Raw genomic sequence first — 14,942 nt, 5'->3', positions numbered from 1 at the left:
CAGGGATGGACCCTGGGTGGGACTGCCCTGCCTGGGCCCCCCTGCCCCTCCAGACCGGGGATGGCACCTCCAAACGGGGAGCAGCTCCCGTGAACAGGAGGTTGAGAGCTTGAGCTGCCTCCGCTCGCTCGGTTCAGCCCCACCTCCCTTCCCGGTCTCCTTGAGCCCTTCCTGCCTCCAGTCTCCTTGGAATTCTGCTCCTCCTGGGCTCTCTCCAGCTCTGCATTGCCTCCCTCAAGCCAGTGTGTTCTTCCAGCTTTTTTTCTCCCTTTTTTTCCTTATCCCACCCGTGAGAATTTAAAAGCATTCCAGCTGAGGCTGCGAAGTTGGAGCGTGTTCAGTGTGCCTCAGCTGGGGCAGATCTGGTTTAACAGACACCTGGACTGGTCCCAGTTAAAGCTGGTACCTGGCCACAGCAAGCACCCTAAATTTAAGTGTTCAGCTGATTGGGGTTTTCAGGTAAAATTTCAAGTGTTGGAGACCTCAAACCCAGCTCTGGGAAATTGTTTGGTAGTTCTCGAGCCAAGAAAACGAATGGGAAGAGAATTTTTAGGAAAGAGGCTGGGATTGTGCAGGAACACAGGTGGATTTGTCTCTCCTTGCTCGTGCATCCTCTGTTCTTCCTACATGGACAGATTATGGAAATATTTCCACTCCCAGAGGGTTTGCAAGGCTTAGTTCTGTTTATTTTAGAGTGGATCAATTAAAAAAAAAAAAAAAAACCTCTCAAAAAGAGTAGATTAAGCTTTTGTTCAATATTCTTTGATTTGCTCTGGAGTGCAATTCCTTTCCTTAATTAAAAAAAAAAATACAAAAAATCCTGTCTTGAGTTCTGCAGCCTGAAGGAAAAGAAATTTCTAAAGTATTAATATTTTCCTGAGTTTCATTGGCTCTGGATCTTGGCCTTGTGTTCCTCTCAGAGGCACCTGGGGTTTACTCCCAGTGTTCTGGGGGCTGCTCCTCCATTATCTTCATTTTATGACTGCCCTATAAAATGCACCAGCAGCATTTTGGGCCTCTCTGATGTAGGAATTGTTCAGAGCAGGCCTGGTTTTCATATAGTCCAGGAAAAAAAGGTATTGCACATAACCAGTGTTAAACAAAAGTCATCCAACAACTGGAATTCCTGAAAATTAAAGGCTGTGTGAACAGGCTGTGGCATTAAAATATCTTCATTGTGTGTGAAGGGAAAAGTTATGAATCTGCTGCTGTAAGCTCTAGAAAATGCTGATTTTTCTCCTCCCCACACACAGTTTGTTGCCCAGCTGGACACCTTGCAGCCAACTGAGCACTGGAAGTGCAGCTGGGATGTGGAGAATGCTTTCAGCACTGTCTTGTGACATGTGGAGTTGTCTCAGTAGTTCATGAATCCCTTTTTCTTTTTTGAATAACTATAGGGAGGTGGACATCAAAGAAAACATTAACTATGGGTAAGCAGGTCTTTGATTCCAGTACTGTTACAACTGTAAGAAAATTTTCCTTTGCCTTTTTTTCCATTGCATTTCCTCCAACTTCCGAGGCCACAGACAGACCCCTGTCCCCTCAGCAGTTGACTCAGTGGATAGACTGGATTATTTTTGGGGTGGTACCAATTATTTTCTAATTGTATAAGTGCTGAAATTCCCAAACACACAGCAGAGATCCTTTTTGAAATAAAAAAAAAAAACTCCACCAATATTATAGGAAGGGGAAATTTGGGCTTGAGGCTGTGTGAAAAAGCAGTGTTTCCTTTCTGGTGTGCCTTGAGATGTTTTCCTGTCTCTTTGAACACCTGATGTCACTGAATCCAGGCTGCTCTGGGTTTGGTCAGGAGTTTATTGCTGACTGAAGCATCCCAAACCCTGGTTCTCCTTCCCTTGGCTTATTACTTCACTCCAAAAGAGAAATCTGAAATTATTTAAAAGCACTGAAAGAAATACAGGTACCACTCACAGGACAGCACCCACATCTTAACCTGGTTTAGGTTATTTGGCACTGTAAAAATCCAAAAAGTGGCCTCTTTATTCCTTTTTTTAATAAATCAGAGTCTTGTTATGGATAATCTGGAATTTGGGAGCACTTGCTGTGTAATCTTAGCTCTGCCACTGACTCCTCTGTGGCCCTGGAAGTTTCTTATTCCCTGTACTCCCTCCTCATCCTCACAGTGGATCTGATATTTGCACTCCAGGTGCTTGGATGTTGTTGAGTTGGGGAATTAAAACCATCAAATAGAAATCAGGAAACGGAGGAAGCAGCTATGAGGAGGGTGGGGTTTCAGTCCTTTTCCTTCCCAAAAGTCCTTCATTCTGCAGTTGTGTGTGTGCCACGTGCTCCCCAGTCCAGGGCTGGGCCAGCAGCTGATTCCCACTGGAGGTTATCAGCTGGAGAAGTGGTGCCTTCATTCCAGGGGGTCATTCCAGGTCCAGAGGGTTGCTGACCTGCCCCAGAGCTCCACTGCTCCCTGTGCAAAGCTCAGCACCAGCTCCTGTCCTGTACTGGTGGCACTGGTGGCAGCCATCACTGCAGGGGCAGGAACTGGGGGACTCCTGAGGGAATTTGGGATGAGCTGTGGGTGCATGGGCAGAAATCCCAGCTCTCAATCCATGAGGCAGAACATGTCCTGCTCCCTTTGCAGGCACTGGAAGGGGCTCTCAAAAGCACTTTCTGTGTTTGCACCACATTGATTTGAAGGCTGAATTTTTGGTAGCTCTTTTTTTGGTGTTTATCGAGAAAGGTTTGTGCTTTTCTCTGATAAGCCTCACTTAAAAAAGACTATCTGGTTGGGCTGTGTAGAAAATAAATATCTCTGCACAGCCCTGCTGCATTGAATGTGGTTTTCTTGTCACAGTGGCTGAGCTGACCTAGCACACAGGGTTTTTGTGGTGCCAAGGTGCCTTTTCCCTCTCTAACACTCCCTGTTTTTCATTGTAGGCTTGATCCCTATGCAGATCCCTATTATGACTATGAAATAGAGCGCTTCTGGCGTGGTGGGCAGTATGAGAATTTCAGGGTTCAGTACACAGACCCCGACCCCTACCGTAACTACAGAGTAAGTAAGGAACTCCCCTCTTCCCCCTTTCCCTTCCTGACTTTCTTCCAGGTTCTTCTGGGCCTTGGCAAAGTTCCAGGGCAGTGCTTGAAACAGGAGTTTTCAAATAGTTCAGTCTTGGCTCAGTCCCAGCACAGAGCACGCTGGAGGTGAGGGGATGGAGGATGTTCTGTTCCAGCACCATGAGGGTGAAAGCAGCGTTCCAGGCTTGGGAGTGAGGCTGGGAAGCTGCCTGATGGAAAAGGGCATGCAGTGCTGCTTGACAGTGGCTGAGAAGGCCACTGGCACCTGGCTGGCACCAGCCCTGGCACGGCCACAGCGCCAGGGCAGGGACTGTCCCCTGTGCTGGGCACAGCTGAGGCCACACCTGGAGTTGTGGTCAGCTCTGGGCCCCTCCAAGACAGACCTGGAGGGGCTGGAGCGTGTCCAGGGAGGGGAATGGAGCTGGGGAATCCTGAGGGGGCTGGGAAGGGGCTTGGAGAATCCTGAGGGAGCTGGGAAAGGGCTCAGCCTGGAGCAAAGGAGGCTCAGGGGGGCCCTTGTGGCTCTGCACAGCTCCTGCCGGGAGGGGACAGCCGGGGCGGGGGGTCAGGCTCTGCTCCCAGGGAACAGGGACAGGAGGAGAGGGAACAGCCTCAAGTTGCACCAGGAGAGGATTAGATTGAATTTTAGGAAAAATCTTCCATGGAAAGGGTGTAAAGCATTGGAGAAAAATTGCCCAGGAAAGTGGTGGAGTCCCCACCCCTGGAAGTGTTCAGAAAACCTGTGGATGTGGCACCTGGGGACATGGTCAGTGGTCACCTTGGTGATGGTGCTGGCTGAAAGTTGCTCTTGATGATCTGAAGGTCTTTTCCAGCCTTAACAATTCCATGTCTGAGGTGGGAAGGTGATTCCTCCTCAAGCTCCTTGGCTGCTCCTCTGTGTAGCAGTTGAACAGTGCTTGCCCATCCTTGGACATCTTGGAGAGGGAGGGAGTTTCCAGGAAAGAACCTGGTTGAGGCGAGGGTTCCTTGTTAATTCCTGGGAAGGAGAGGGTTAGAGTTGGGCAGGTGTGCTCCTGCCTGACTGTGCAAACATCAGAATTGAGGCACAGGACAGCAGCAGCCAAGTGCTGAAATCCCAGCAGTTGTGTTGCACCAGCAATGGATCAGAAAGGCTCTGAACCCTTTTCTTCCTTTCCCCTCATGCAAACTTTGTGCCTCTGGAGCAGTGACCAAACCAAGCAGTCCTGCTCAGGGGAGAGCTTTTCAGTGCTTTCCATCCAATCCTTTCAACAGTAGCTTTTCCTTTGCTCTAAATCCTTGTTTTCTGCAGGACAGGAGCCTGGGCTTCGCTATGGCCACACATGACCAATTATTTTCCTGGTGCTCATTTGCAAAGTTAATTATCTGGTTATAGAAATGATCAGCAACGAGAGGAAAGACTTGTAAACATCAATACATTCATTTAATAAGCTTCATAAACCAAATTAATCCAAGCATTGCCTTTGAAAACAACAGTTGTGTGGGATGTGATGCTGTGTTTGCATCTAGGTTCTGCTCAGCAGGATCCAGATTATTGATCTCCAGATTATTGATCTCCATGTCATTGGTTGGCAGAATATTGATGTCAGTCCTTTGCTGAGGGAGGGCAGATGTAATTCCTGGCATTCCAAGGATTGATCTGGAATTGTAACTCCTGGCATTCCCAGGACTGATCTGGAATTGTAACTCCTGGTGTTCCCATGTCATTGATCTCCAGATTATTGATCTCCCTGTTATTGGTTTGAAGTTTATTGATCCTTTGCTGAGGGAGGGCGGGTGTAATTCCTGGCATTCTCAGGACTGATCTGGAATTGTAATTCCTGGCATTCCCATTGATTGATCTCCAGATTATTGATCTCCATGTCATTGATCTCCATGTCGTTGGGTTGCAGATTATTGATCTCGATCCTTTGCCTGAGGGAGGGCAATGTAATTCCCGGCATTCCCAGGCCTGCCACCCTTTGCCAGGAGCTGCTCCACAGCATCACCACCGTGGCTTCTCTGTTGTTTTTTCCAAGGAAAGAGAGCGAGAACGGGAGCGGGAGCGCGAGACCAGGCAGCGGGAGCGGGAACGGGAGCGCGAGCGGGAGCGGGAGCGCGAGCGGCGGCAGCGGGAACGCGAGCGGGAGCGGGAACGGGAGCGCGACAAGGAGCGGCAGCGGCGGAAGGAAGAGTGGGAACGGGAACGGGAGCGAGTGAAGAGGGACGAGAAGGACAGGCAGCACAGGGACCGCGACCGGGACCGCGACCGGGACCGCGACAAGGACAAGGCCAAGCCGCGCTCCCCGCTGCTGCCCAGGTAAGCGCGTGCCGGGATCCCGGCTGGTGGGAGCCGCAGGTGAACAGTGCGGTGTCACACTGACTGCCATGGGATAATGGTGGAGGTGGATGTGCTCTGGAGGAGTGCTGGAAATGCTTAAACTTGGATGTGCACTGAAGGAATGCCAGAAATGCTTAAACTTGCAGAAAATAGCAGGAGTTGGTTATGCACGTCAGAGGCTTCTCCAGGAGGTCCAGGTTCTCTTTTGAAATTAAGGAGGATATGAATTGGCAGACTTCAGGTTGATTATTGTCTATAATACTGATAGTGAAAGAGATTTTTCCTTTTGAAAGCAAGATAATTAAGATATTTTCAGTAATCTTAATGGCACGAAGCTGTGTCAAGTAACGTTTAGTGTGGACATTAGCAAAAGCTTCTTCACTCAGAGCACAGTTAGGCACTGGAACAGGTTCTCCATGGAAGTGGCCACAGCACCATAGCTGACAGAGTTCAACGAGCATCTGGACAGCATCTGGACGGTGTGGTGACTGATCCCGGTGTGGGTAGCTGCTGAGAACAGTTGTAGTTAATGAGCCTTGTGGCCACTAAGTGGAGCTAAAACATCAGTGGCAATGAGAGTGCATAACCTGACCCTGAAAGCAGGAGTGTCCTTTGGTGTGGAGATGGTCAGCTCCTCCCTCTTCCCTTCAGGCTGGAGAGGTTTTGGGAGGATGAGGGACTCCTCCAGGTAGGTTCCCTGGGGGGCCTGTGGTGAATCCCTTTGAGGCCTTTAGAAATGTCTGTCACAAGAACCAGGGCTGCTTTGGGAGTTTGTGGATTGCAAAAGTATCTGGAGATTTAAGTACAACTTGAAAAAGGAAAGGAATTGTCCTTGGAATGAGTGTCTGCTCGGTGGAATTGCAGCAGGAGGTTGGGTTTGGTTCCTCTGACCACCCATTTGTGGAAATTCTGGTTGTGACCTGTATAAAAGAGAAAATGGAACCAGACAGACTGAAAGTGCAGCAATGTGGTTCCTGTTTTGGTCCTCTGTAAATGATTTATGTACCCTGCCTTCCCAGCCTCCTCTGCCTGAGGCACATTTTAAAGCACTGGATAAATACCCAGGGGAATGGAAGCTCTGATGTCACAACCTCGTTTGGTTCCATTTTTTGCAGAGGGACATCTTGGAGCAACCTGGTCTAGTGGAAGGTCCCAGCCCATGGCAGGGGGGTGAAATGAGATGAACTTCAATGTCCTTCTCAACCCAACCCATTCCATGATTTGGGAAGAGTGGCAGACAGAGACTCCCAGAGTGTGGAGCAGCCTGGGGACACACAGGTGTGTGTGGGGCACAGAGAAGTGCAGGGAAGCTGTTCCCCAAGGTTCATTGGAGCTTTTCCTGCTGCCTGGTGTCCGTGCCCTTCCTCTGCACTGGAGGAAGGTGTGAAACACGATGGGCATGAGGAAGAGTTGGATCAATGAAGAGCAGGGCTAAGAATGCCAGGAATGAGGCTCCACATAGAATCAGGTGGGAGCAGGGCTTAGTTCTGAATCCAACCCAGAATTTTTATCTGCATTGCTGAAAGGGTAGCTGGTTTTTGTCCCTCTTTCCCAAGAGGAAGTGACAGTTTCAGAACGGTCTGGAGGAGCAGCAGCAGCTGCAGAGCAGTTATAGGAATACCATAATTACATGTTCCGTTTAATTATAATCTTCACTTAACAGCCACGATTTGTGCACCTTAATTACCACGTTGCCCCGTGGTTTGTGCTCTCCTTGGCTTGGTGATTGGACAGATCTTGTCCAGAGCCATGTGATGGAGGTGATGTCAATGAAAGTGATGTCACCTGCTTGGCAGCTCAGGGTCATGAGTCAGTGACAGTCACTGTGACCCAAGGATGAGCCTGCTGGCTGCTCCTTCCCCTGGCACTCCTGGAGTGCTGGGCAGGGCTCTCTTGGGAGAGTTTGGGCTGCCCGTGCTGCCCAAAGGGTGCTGGGTAGGGGCAGTGGCCGTGCTCAGCAATCTTGGATCTGTCTCATTCCATGAAACCACGTGAGAGCCCAAAGATGGGATGGACAGCATTCAGGGGATACACATTCCCTGCTTCCCTCTGGCACAAGGGAGCTGGGGATGCCTCTTGTGTCTCCAGAACAGGCTCCTTGAGATGAGTCTTGGTCATTCAAAAATAGTTTCTGATGCACCTCTTCGCTTTTTTTAAGTCTGCTATGGAGAGGGACTTTTCAGAGGGCATGGAGGGACATGGCAAGAGGGAATGGCTTTAAGTTCAAGGGAGTGCAAGGTTAGATGGGATGTTGGGAAGGAATTCTTCCCTGTGAGGGTGGTGAGGCCCTGGCACAGGCTGCCCATGTTGGAAGGGACACTAAAGCCCATCCCATCCCTTGCCATGGGATTTCAGTTCCCATGGTGGACATCCATGTCAGCACGACCCCATCCCACAGCTCTGCAGGTGTCTGGTGGAGAAAACAAACCTGCAGAAACAAGTTTTGAAAAAGCTTTTTAACAAGTGAAAGCGTGATTCCAGCTTCTCCCTTGGAGGCCACATCCCTTCTCCTCACCTGGCATTTCCCCAGCAGTCCCCGTCACGCTCGTGCCGTGACCTGGCTCTGGCCTGTGTCTCACGTCACTTTGTGACCAGCTCCCAACTTCCTCGTGGCAGTGCAGTGGCTCGAGCCGTGTCACCTTTTCTCCAGATTGCTCCGTGCCAGCTGCAGAGGGGCAGCTCTGGCATCCCGGGACTGGGCAGCTCCCGAGCTCGTGGAACGCGTCAAACCTGGGATTGCTGCGCGCTTCCTGGCAAGCAGGATGCAGGGCAGTGCCACAGCACACACCTGGGGCTCTGCTGCCTCTATTTATAGACTCTGGGCTTTCCCTAATTGCTGGATCCCAGCTTTTGGCAGGTCCAGCCTCTCCGGGCTGGCTAACGCCACGGCTGCCCGTTAACATTCCTGCCACTTGCAGGGCCCACGCGGCCCTGGCGCTGATGGGCTGGGAGAGCTCCTCCAGGGGGCTGGGAGAGCTCCTCCAGGGGGCTGGGAGAGCTCCTCCAGGGGGCTGGGAGAGCTCCTCCAGGGGGCTGGGAGAGCTCCTCCAGGGGGCTGGGAGAGCTCCTCCACGGGGCTGGGAGAGCTCCTCCAGGGGGCTGGGAGAGCTCCTCCAGGGGGCTGGGAGAGCTCCTCCAGGGGGCTGGGAGAGCTCCTCCACGGGGCTGGGAGAGCTCCTCCACGGGGCTGGGAGAGCTCCTCCACGGGGCTGGGAGAGCTCCTCCACGGGGCTGGGAGAGCTCCTCCACGGGGGCTGGGAGAGCTCCTCCACAGAGACTGGAGAACTCCTCCACAGAGACTGGAGAACTCCTCCTCAGAGGTTGTGCAAGCAGCACTGAGCTTTGCCCAAGGCACAGCTGAGGCTGTTGGTAATTCCAGGCCCACGCCGGTCGCTCTGTCGGTGTAGGGGCGCCCACAGGAGCTGGAGGAAGGAACAAACCAGGACCTACAGAATCGAGGGATGAGAGAACCCAAAGAGCAAAACCAGCCAGGAACGCAGGAACAAATTGCCTTTCCATTCTGCTGAAAGCAGAGAAGGTTAACCTGATCTCTAAACAACAGAGGAGCTTAAGGCTAAAAATGTGGAGAAGCCAGAGTTGTCCCTGAATGCATCAGGGTTTAAATCTTTGTTAAATTCTATTCCTCCTCAGCTCCATCACCCAGCAATGCAGGGAACAAGTGTTTCTCCTTGAGCCTTTGGAAAGAAAAGGCTGCAGTGTTTGGGCTCCAATGGGATTGTCACATGTGGATTGGCATTTTTTGAAGGAATTCACAAAATTGTCCTCTAGTACCTGTAGGGGCTGCTAAGAAGGAGAGAGGGATTTTGAACAAGAGCATGGAGAGACAGGAAAAGGGGAGATGGATTCAAACTGGCAGAGAGGAGGTTTAGATTGGATTGTGGGAAGAAATTCTTCCCTGTGAGGGTGGGGAGGCCCTGGCACAGGTTGCCCAGAGAGGCTGTGGCTGTCTCTGGATCCCTGGAATTGTTCAAGGCCAGGTTGGAGCACCTGGGGCTAGTGGAAGATGTCCCTGCCATGGCAGGGGGTAGTATGAGATGAAATTTAAGATGCATTCCAAACCAAACCATTCCATGATTCTGTGAATGTGCAGTTGCTGTTTTAAGCTTTGGGTTGGGTTTTTTTCCCCAAGCTTAAGATGAGCACTCCGAGAAGTTTAAAATCTGAGATTGCACTGCTGGTAAAACTGTTCCTCCCCCTCCTCCTCCTCCCTCCTCAGGCATCGAACAGTCAGACAAGCCAGGACACTTTATGATCAATTAGAGGGATAACTTGGCTGTCTGTCCTCCTGCTCCCATCTCCAGAACAAGTTCTGATGCCCCAGGCTGGGCCTGATTTTTGCTGAGTGCAAAATTCCTTCTTTTTCTCTCCATCTTGCCGGTGGAGCTCCCTGTTGTGCAAAGCCTTTCAGGGATAATAAGTGACATGAAATATGTCCTCTGAGGAAACTTAGAGCAGTGCAAGATGTTCTGACCCTTAGCTGGGGGCAGAGGCTCTACACACTGAAATAATTTGCTTTAATCCTTTCTGTTATTGCCATAGGCCTTTATCAGTCTGAGGGAATCTGTTCCAGGAGCTCATGAAGCACGCCAGTGTTGTGGGGCCTGTTGGTGGTTGTATTCCCAAAGCACTGAGGGGCATTCAGGGGGTCATTCCCAAGGGGCAGCACTGGCACTGATGTCCCTGTGACAGGGACAGCACCCAGGGAGTGGCTGGAGCTGTGCCAGGCAGGTTTAGGGTGGAGATCAGGGAAAGGTTTTTCCCCCAGAGGGTGCTGGCACTGCCCAGGCTCCCCAGGGAATGGGCACAGCCCTGAGGCTGCCAGAGCTCCAGGAGAGGTTGGACAGCGCTGCCAGGGATGCCCAGGGTGGGATTGTTGGGGTGTCTGTGCAGGGACAGGAGTTGGACCCACCAGAGGGAGGAGGAACCTCAATTTTGCTGTCCCCTCAGCTGGGGTGGCCCTTGGTGTTGTTGATCAAGCAAGGAGGAAGGAGGTCCATGAGCTGGACATCCATGAGCTGGATATCCAAGAGCTGGACATCCCACCTGGATTTCCTCTCCAAGGAATGCTGGGGTTCTGGTGGGGAGCAGCATGGCAAAATGAACCTTGGAGTGAGACATTGTCATCTCCAATCTTGCAATTTGTGCTGAGTCTGACCTAAAAGCTCTTCCCACAAAGACCAGACAAGCTTCAAGCTGTGCCTTGGGAGGTTCAGGTTGGACATCAGGAGGAATTTCTTTGTGGAAAAGATGACTGGGCACTGGAAGGGGCTGCCCAGAGAGGTGGTGGAGTCCCTATCCCTGGAGGTGTCCAGGGAGGGACAGGATGTGGCACAGGGTGGGGATCAATCACAGGCTGGACTTGATGACCTTGGAGCTCTTTTCCATCCTCAGTGACTCTGGGATTCTCATGGTGTGGAGCCCAAATTCCATGGAACACCAGTTCCAGGTAGGATGAGGAGGAGGAGGGGGCTCTTGTCCTCAGAGCTGTTCCCAGGAGGTGACAGCTCTGAAGGTGCCAGGAAGGAGCAGTGGCTGACACACCATCCTGTCATTATCACGCACAACACAATTTTTTTGGAAGGAAGTTCCCTCCATCAGGACTAAAACCTATTAATGGAGAGCACTTAGGCATCCATTAAAAACCAAAATAACCCTGTGAGTGGGGGCTCAGGCAACTGACAGCAAAGTCAGGAAGGACAAATCCTAAATCCTCCTAAAACCTTTCCAGTAAGGAACCTTGAGCTTCTCCCAAGGTGTCACCTGGAGTGTGAGGTGCTGCAGATTCCAGGACAAAAGGTGACAAGGTGACGTGATCCCAGGCCATGCTCACCCTTGTGTTGTTTTCTCAGGCTGGCTCAAGTTGACTTTGTTAATCTCTGAGCACGTTAATGAGCAGGATAACCCAGGCTCTGGAATCAATGCAGGTTATCCAGGGCCTGCAAGTCAGAAAGTGTTGGAATGAGCTTGATTAGATAAAGGAGTGGCAAAAAGAAGGGAATGCAAATGGAGTGATTCATGGTGGTGTGTGCACCACAAAGCAACTGAACTTGTTTTTTTGGAAGAATCTCTAATTCTGAGTGTTCCTGGGTCATTGTTGTCTTTCCTGTAAGCTTCTGGTAGTCTCCCAATGCTGCCAACTGGATTTGTTCCCTATTTTTTGGGTGTAGAAGTTCTGAATGAAAGTAGCTGTCAGTCAGTTTTGGGGGTCTTGGTGATGGCATCTCATCCTGCTGCCTAAAGGTGGGAGGATGGTGGATTTGGGATCCTCTTTGTTTTCCCTGTGGAAATCTGTTAATTCCTTCATTGGTTCCCATTTGTCTGCTCCAGGAGGAGGAGCAGGCAGGGCAGACAGCTCTGTGCTCTTCCTGCTTTGGAGCTGGGCATTGGTAAAAGCCTGGAATGCCCTGATTTAGTCTTGGATCCATGAGAATTGAGTGAAGGGTGGGAAACCAGCCTGCATCCAGGGGCAGGGATTTGTTCTGCAGGTGTCTGCACCTCCCTGGGCAGCTTCCAGCAGTGCAGGGGATTAAGGGAAGCAAATCACCCCAGGCTGTTGAGTTTCCCAGGCTGAGATGGGTTTTACCTGCTCCAGCTGGAGCTGGACCTCTGCTCCTGCACACTCCAGGTGTTCCAGGACTGCTCAGAGAAGAAATTCCCTTCTTTTCACATACAGAACACATCCCAAGCCACCCCAAGGTTGTTTGGAATCTCAATCCAGTGCCCTGCATGGAAGCTGTGCTGTGATAAACACGATAACAACTTGTTTACATCCCCGTTTTTCATGGTGCAGCTGCCACCCCGAGCCATGGAACCTGCTTAGACAGCTCTGCTTTCATTTCTGCTCCCAGGACTTTGGGGAAGTTGGTGATAAGAACAACTCTGCACTGGAGCCAGGCTGGGAGAGCTGGGGGTGTTCAGCTTGGAGAAGGAAAGGCTCCAGGGAGAGCCCAGAGCCCCTTCCAGAGCCTAAAGGGGCTCCAGGAGAGCTGGAGAGAGACTGGGGACAAGGGATGGAGGGACAGGACATAGGGAATGGCTCCCACTGCCAGATTAGATAAAATATTGGAAAGGAATTCTTCCCTGTTAGGATGGTAGTTGCCCAGAGGAGCTGTGGCTGCCTCATCCCTAGAGGTTCCCAGGCCAGGTTGGATGGGACTTGGAGCACCCTGGGATAGTGGAAGGTGTCCCTGCACAGGGACTGGATGAGTTTTAATGTCCCTTCTCACCCAAAGCATTTTGTGATTCTATGATGATAAAGTCTGTGGATCAACCAAGCTTCCCATGTTCTCCACAAAAAATTCCTGCTGCCTGGAATTTCTCTTGGTCCTTGAGCTGCTGCCTCCACTTCCCCAGCAGCAGCAGCAGAAGAGTTTCGTTACCCTAAATCCAGATGGAGAGCAGTGAGTGACCCAGATGTGGATCTCAAGGAATGTGATTTTCTTTGGCATTTCAGGGATGGAGTTACAGGAAGGTCCCCCCAGCCTGGATTTTAGTGGAACAAGGTAATTCCAGGGCAGGATCACTGGCACATTCCAGGCAGGATCCTGCCTCCTGCTGTGGAGAGGAGGCTCTCCAGGCGTCAAATGCTCAGCCCTTAGGGGAGATGCCATCTCAGATAGCTTTATCTCCCTGCTGCGATGATTTCATCCTGGAGGTTCAGATTGTATCTCCACTCTTTAATTTCCAAGCCTCTCCCCATCAGGCTTTGAAGAAATCCTTCCTTTTTTTTTTCCCCTTTTTTTTTTTTTTGAAGTGACTGATAACTCAGCTTCCTATGGAAACAGCTTGAGAAAAGTATTTTCATTTTCCCTGCTGATATTTCCCCAAGACCAGTGGGCAGCAGCTCCAATGCCTGGCATTCCCTGTCCTGGACACGGAGGTGGCTTTCCAGTGCTGTTACCCCCTCCATTACTCCAAGACAGGAAGAGTTCCTGCATGCTTGCACTCTGCTGGAATTTATTTTGCAGCAGTTACAGGTCCCTCCACAGCTGCTTTGGCACATGGCTCCAGTCATTCCTCGAGTCCACTTCCTCTGGAAAATTCCACTGAAGGAAAAGGCGCCGCTGACGCAATCTCAGCTTTCCTGCAGGAGCACAGGGGCTGGGAAATCATGCCTGCACTTTTCCTCCTGGAGAAAAGGGAGCTGGAAGAGCAGCCCCGGGCCAGGCTGACGTCACTGCTGCCCAGGGGTGATAAGGTTTGCTTCCCTGGCCCAGGATGGGGAAGGACAGGGAGCCTTTCCCCTGCACGCTCATTTTCCCCTCCAGGATTAGAAATGCTTTGGCAGCACTTGCATAATGCATGAGGACAGTTCAGCTGGGCAGCTTTATTGCCCCCTCCGAAGTTTTGTTGGACTCAGTGACGTTCAGCTGGGTTTTTTTGGGAGGCAGCTTTATTTGGGAGTTGGCTGAGCCCTGCTGGGGTGCTGCCAGCTGGAGCTGCCTCTGCTCCTCCTCTCCCTGCCAAAGCCACTTTCAGCTTCACTTCTCCTCCTGATTGCTGTCATTACATTCCAGCCAAATGGGCATCAGCGTGTTCCCTTTGGAAAAGAAAACTTTTAGTTGTTTTAAGGGTAAAATTGCCTTTGGAAGCCGCTGCCCTAGTGATTCTTTAGGATCTGGGTGGAAATTCAGGTGCTTTTGGTCATTCTTGTCTTGTCTTTTCCTCCCTCTAATTAATTTTTTAAAAACCTTGTGGAAGAGACTTAGGAGTTAATTCTGAAATATTTCAGTTGTTTCCTAAGAATTGGAATTTGGTGGAAAAGACTGGGATGAACATGAAAGTTCTTTGCCACTCTCTCTGCTGACGTGGGTGAGGTTTGCCAGCAGCCTGGGGAGCTGTGTGAGGGTGAGGATGAAGTCCTGAGCTGATCCCAGGCTCACCAGCGTGGAATTCTTCCCTCCCTTTCACCATGGCAGGTTGATCTCACTGAGCCAGCAGCAAACCACTCTTATTTTTTAATTTCTTGAATTCAGGAGCTGGGAGCTCCACCAAACACCAGATGCAGCACAACATCACCTGGCTGTAGGAGTGAAAGTGAGGAGAAATCCTGCCCTCCTCATCTCCCAGCCATGGCACCTGGCCAGGCTGTCACTGGGATGTTCTCTGGGGAGCTGCTGCAGCTCACTTTCCATCCTGCCTCCTGAATTCCGCTGGGGAGGACAAATCCAGCAGCACCAGATCTCAGCTTTGGGCTGAACGAGTTCCTTTGGTGATGCCACACGTTGGAAGCTCTGAGGAAAGGCTTTGAAATTGTCCTGACAGGAGCAGCACCTTCCTCGTCTGTAGTGTGTAGTGCTGAGTCAGAAAGCCAAGCACACCCCAAAAGGAGGCTTTCTGTTGTGGTTTTCCTGGGGAAAAACCTTTCCTCCAGAAAGTGACTTCATCCAGAGGGAATTGCATCAAACCAGGTAATAGGTGCAAGTAGATGAGATTTGCTTTCAGAGTCATCCCTGCTCCCAGCTGGCACCCAAGCTCTGGAGTTCAGCTGGAGCTGTTCCAGCTCCCAGCATGGGCTCTGGGATGGGAGTTTGAGGAGGTTTTAAGGGAC

The 14,942-nt window shown here is 51.0% G+C and overlaps 1 protein-coding gene across 5 annotated transcripts in view; it reads left to right on the top strand.

Moving 5' to 3' along the window:
* ZC3H18 (zinc finger CCCH-type containing 18) overlaps positions 1-14,942 on the top strand; it is a gene marked incomplete at its 3' end in the record, with an annotated part of 44,966 nt that overhangs the window by 12,914 nt on the left and 17,110 nt on the right. For 3 of the 5 annotated variants that reach the window (XM_084214845.1, XM_084214846.1, XM_084214847.1), the window contains 3 exons: positions 1,398-1,430; positions 2,911-3,028; positions 5,070-5,350. In XM_084214845.1, the coding sequence (XP_084070971.1) occupies positions 1,398-1,430; positions 2,911-3,028; positions 5,070-5,350 (432 nt within the window). The remainder of the gene's footprint in view (positions 1-1,397; positions 1,431-2,910; positions 3,029-5,069; positions 5,351-14,942) is intronic. The other 2 variants (XM_084214848.1, XM_084214849.1) reach the window with 1 other exon arrangement.

The sequence above is a fragment of the Fringilla coelebs genome (assembly GCF_963513975.1).
Source record: "Fringilla coelebs genome assembly, chromosome: 14".
Taxonomy (NCBI): Eukaryota; Metazoa; Chordata; class Aves; order Passeriformes; family Fringillidae; genus Fringilla; species Fringilla coelebs.
This window is presented reverse-complemented; position numbering and strand designations above follow the sequence as displayed.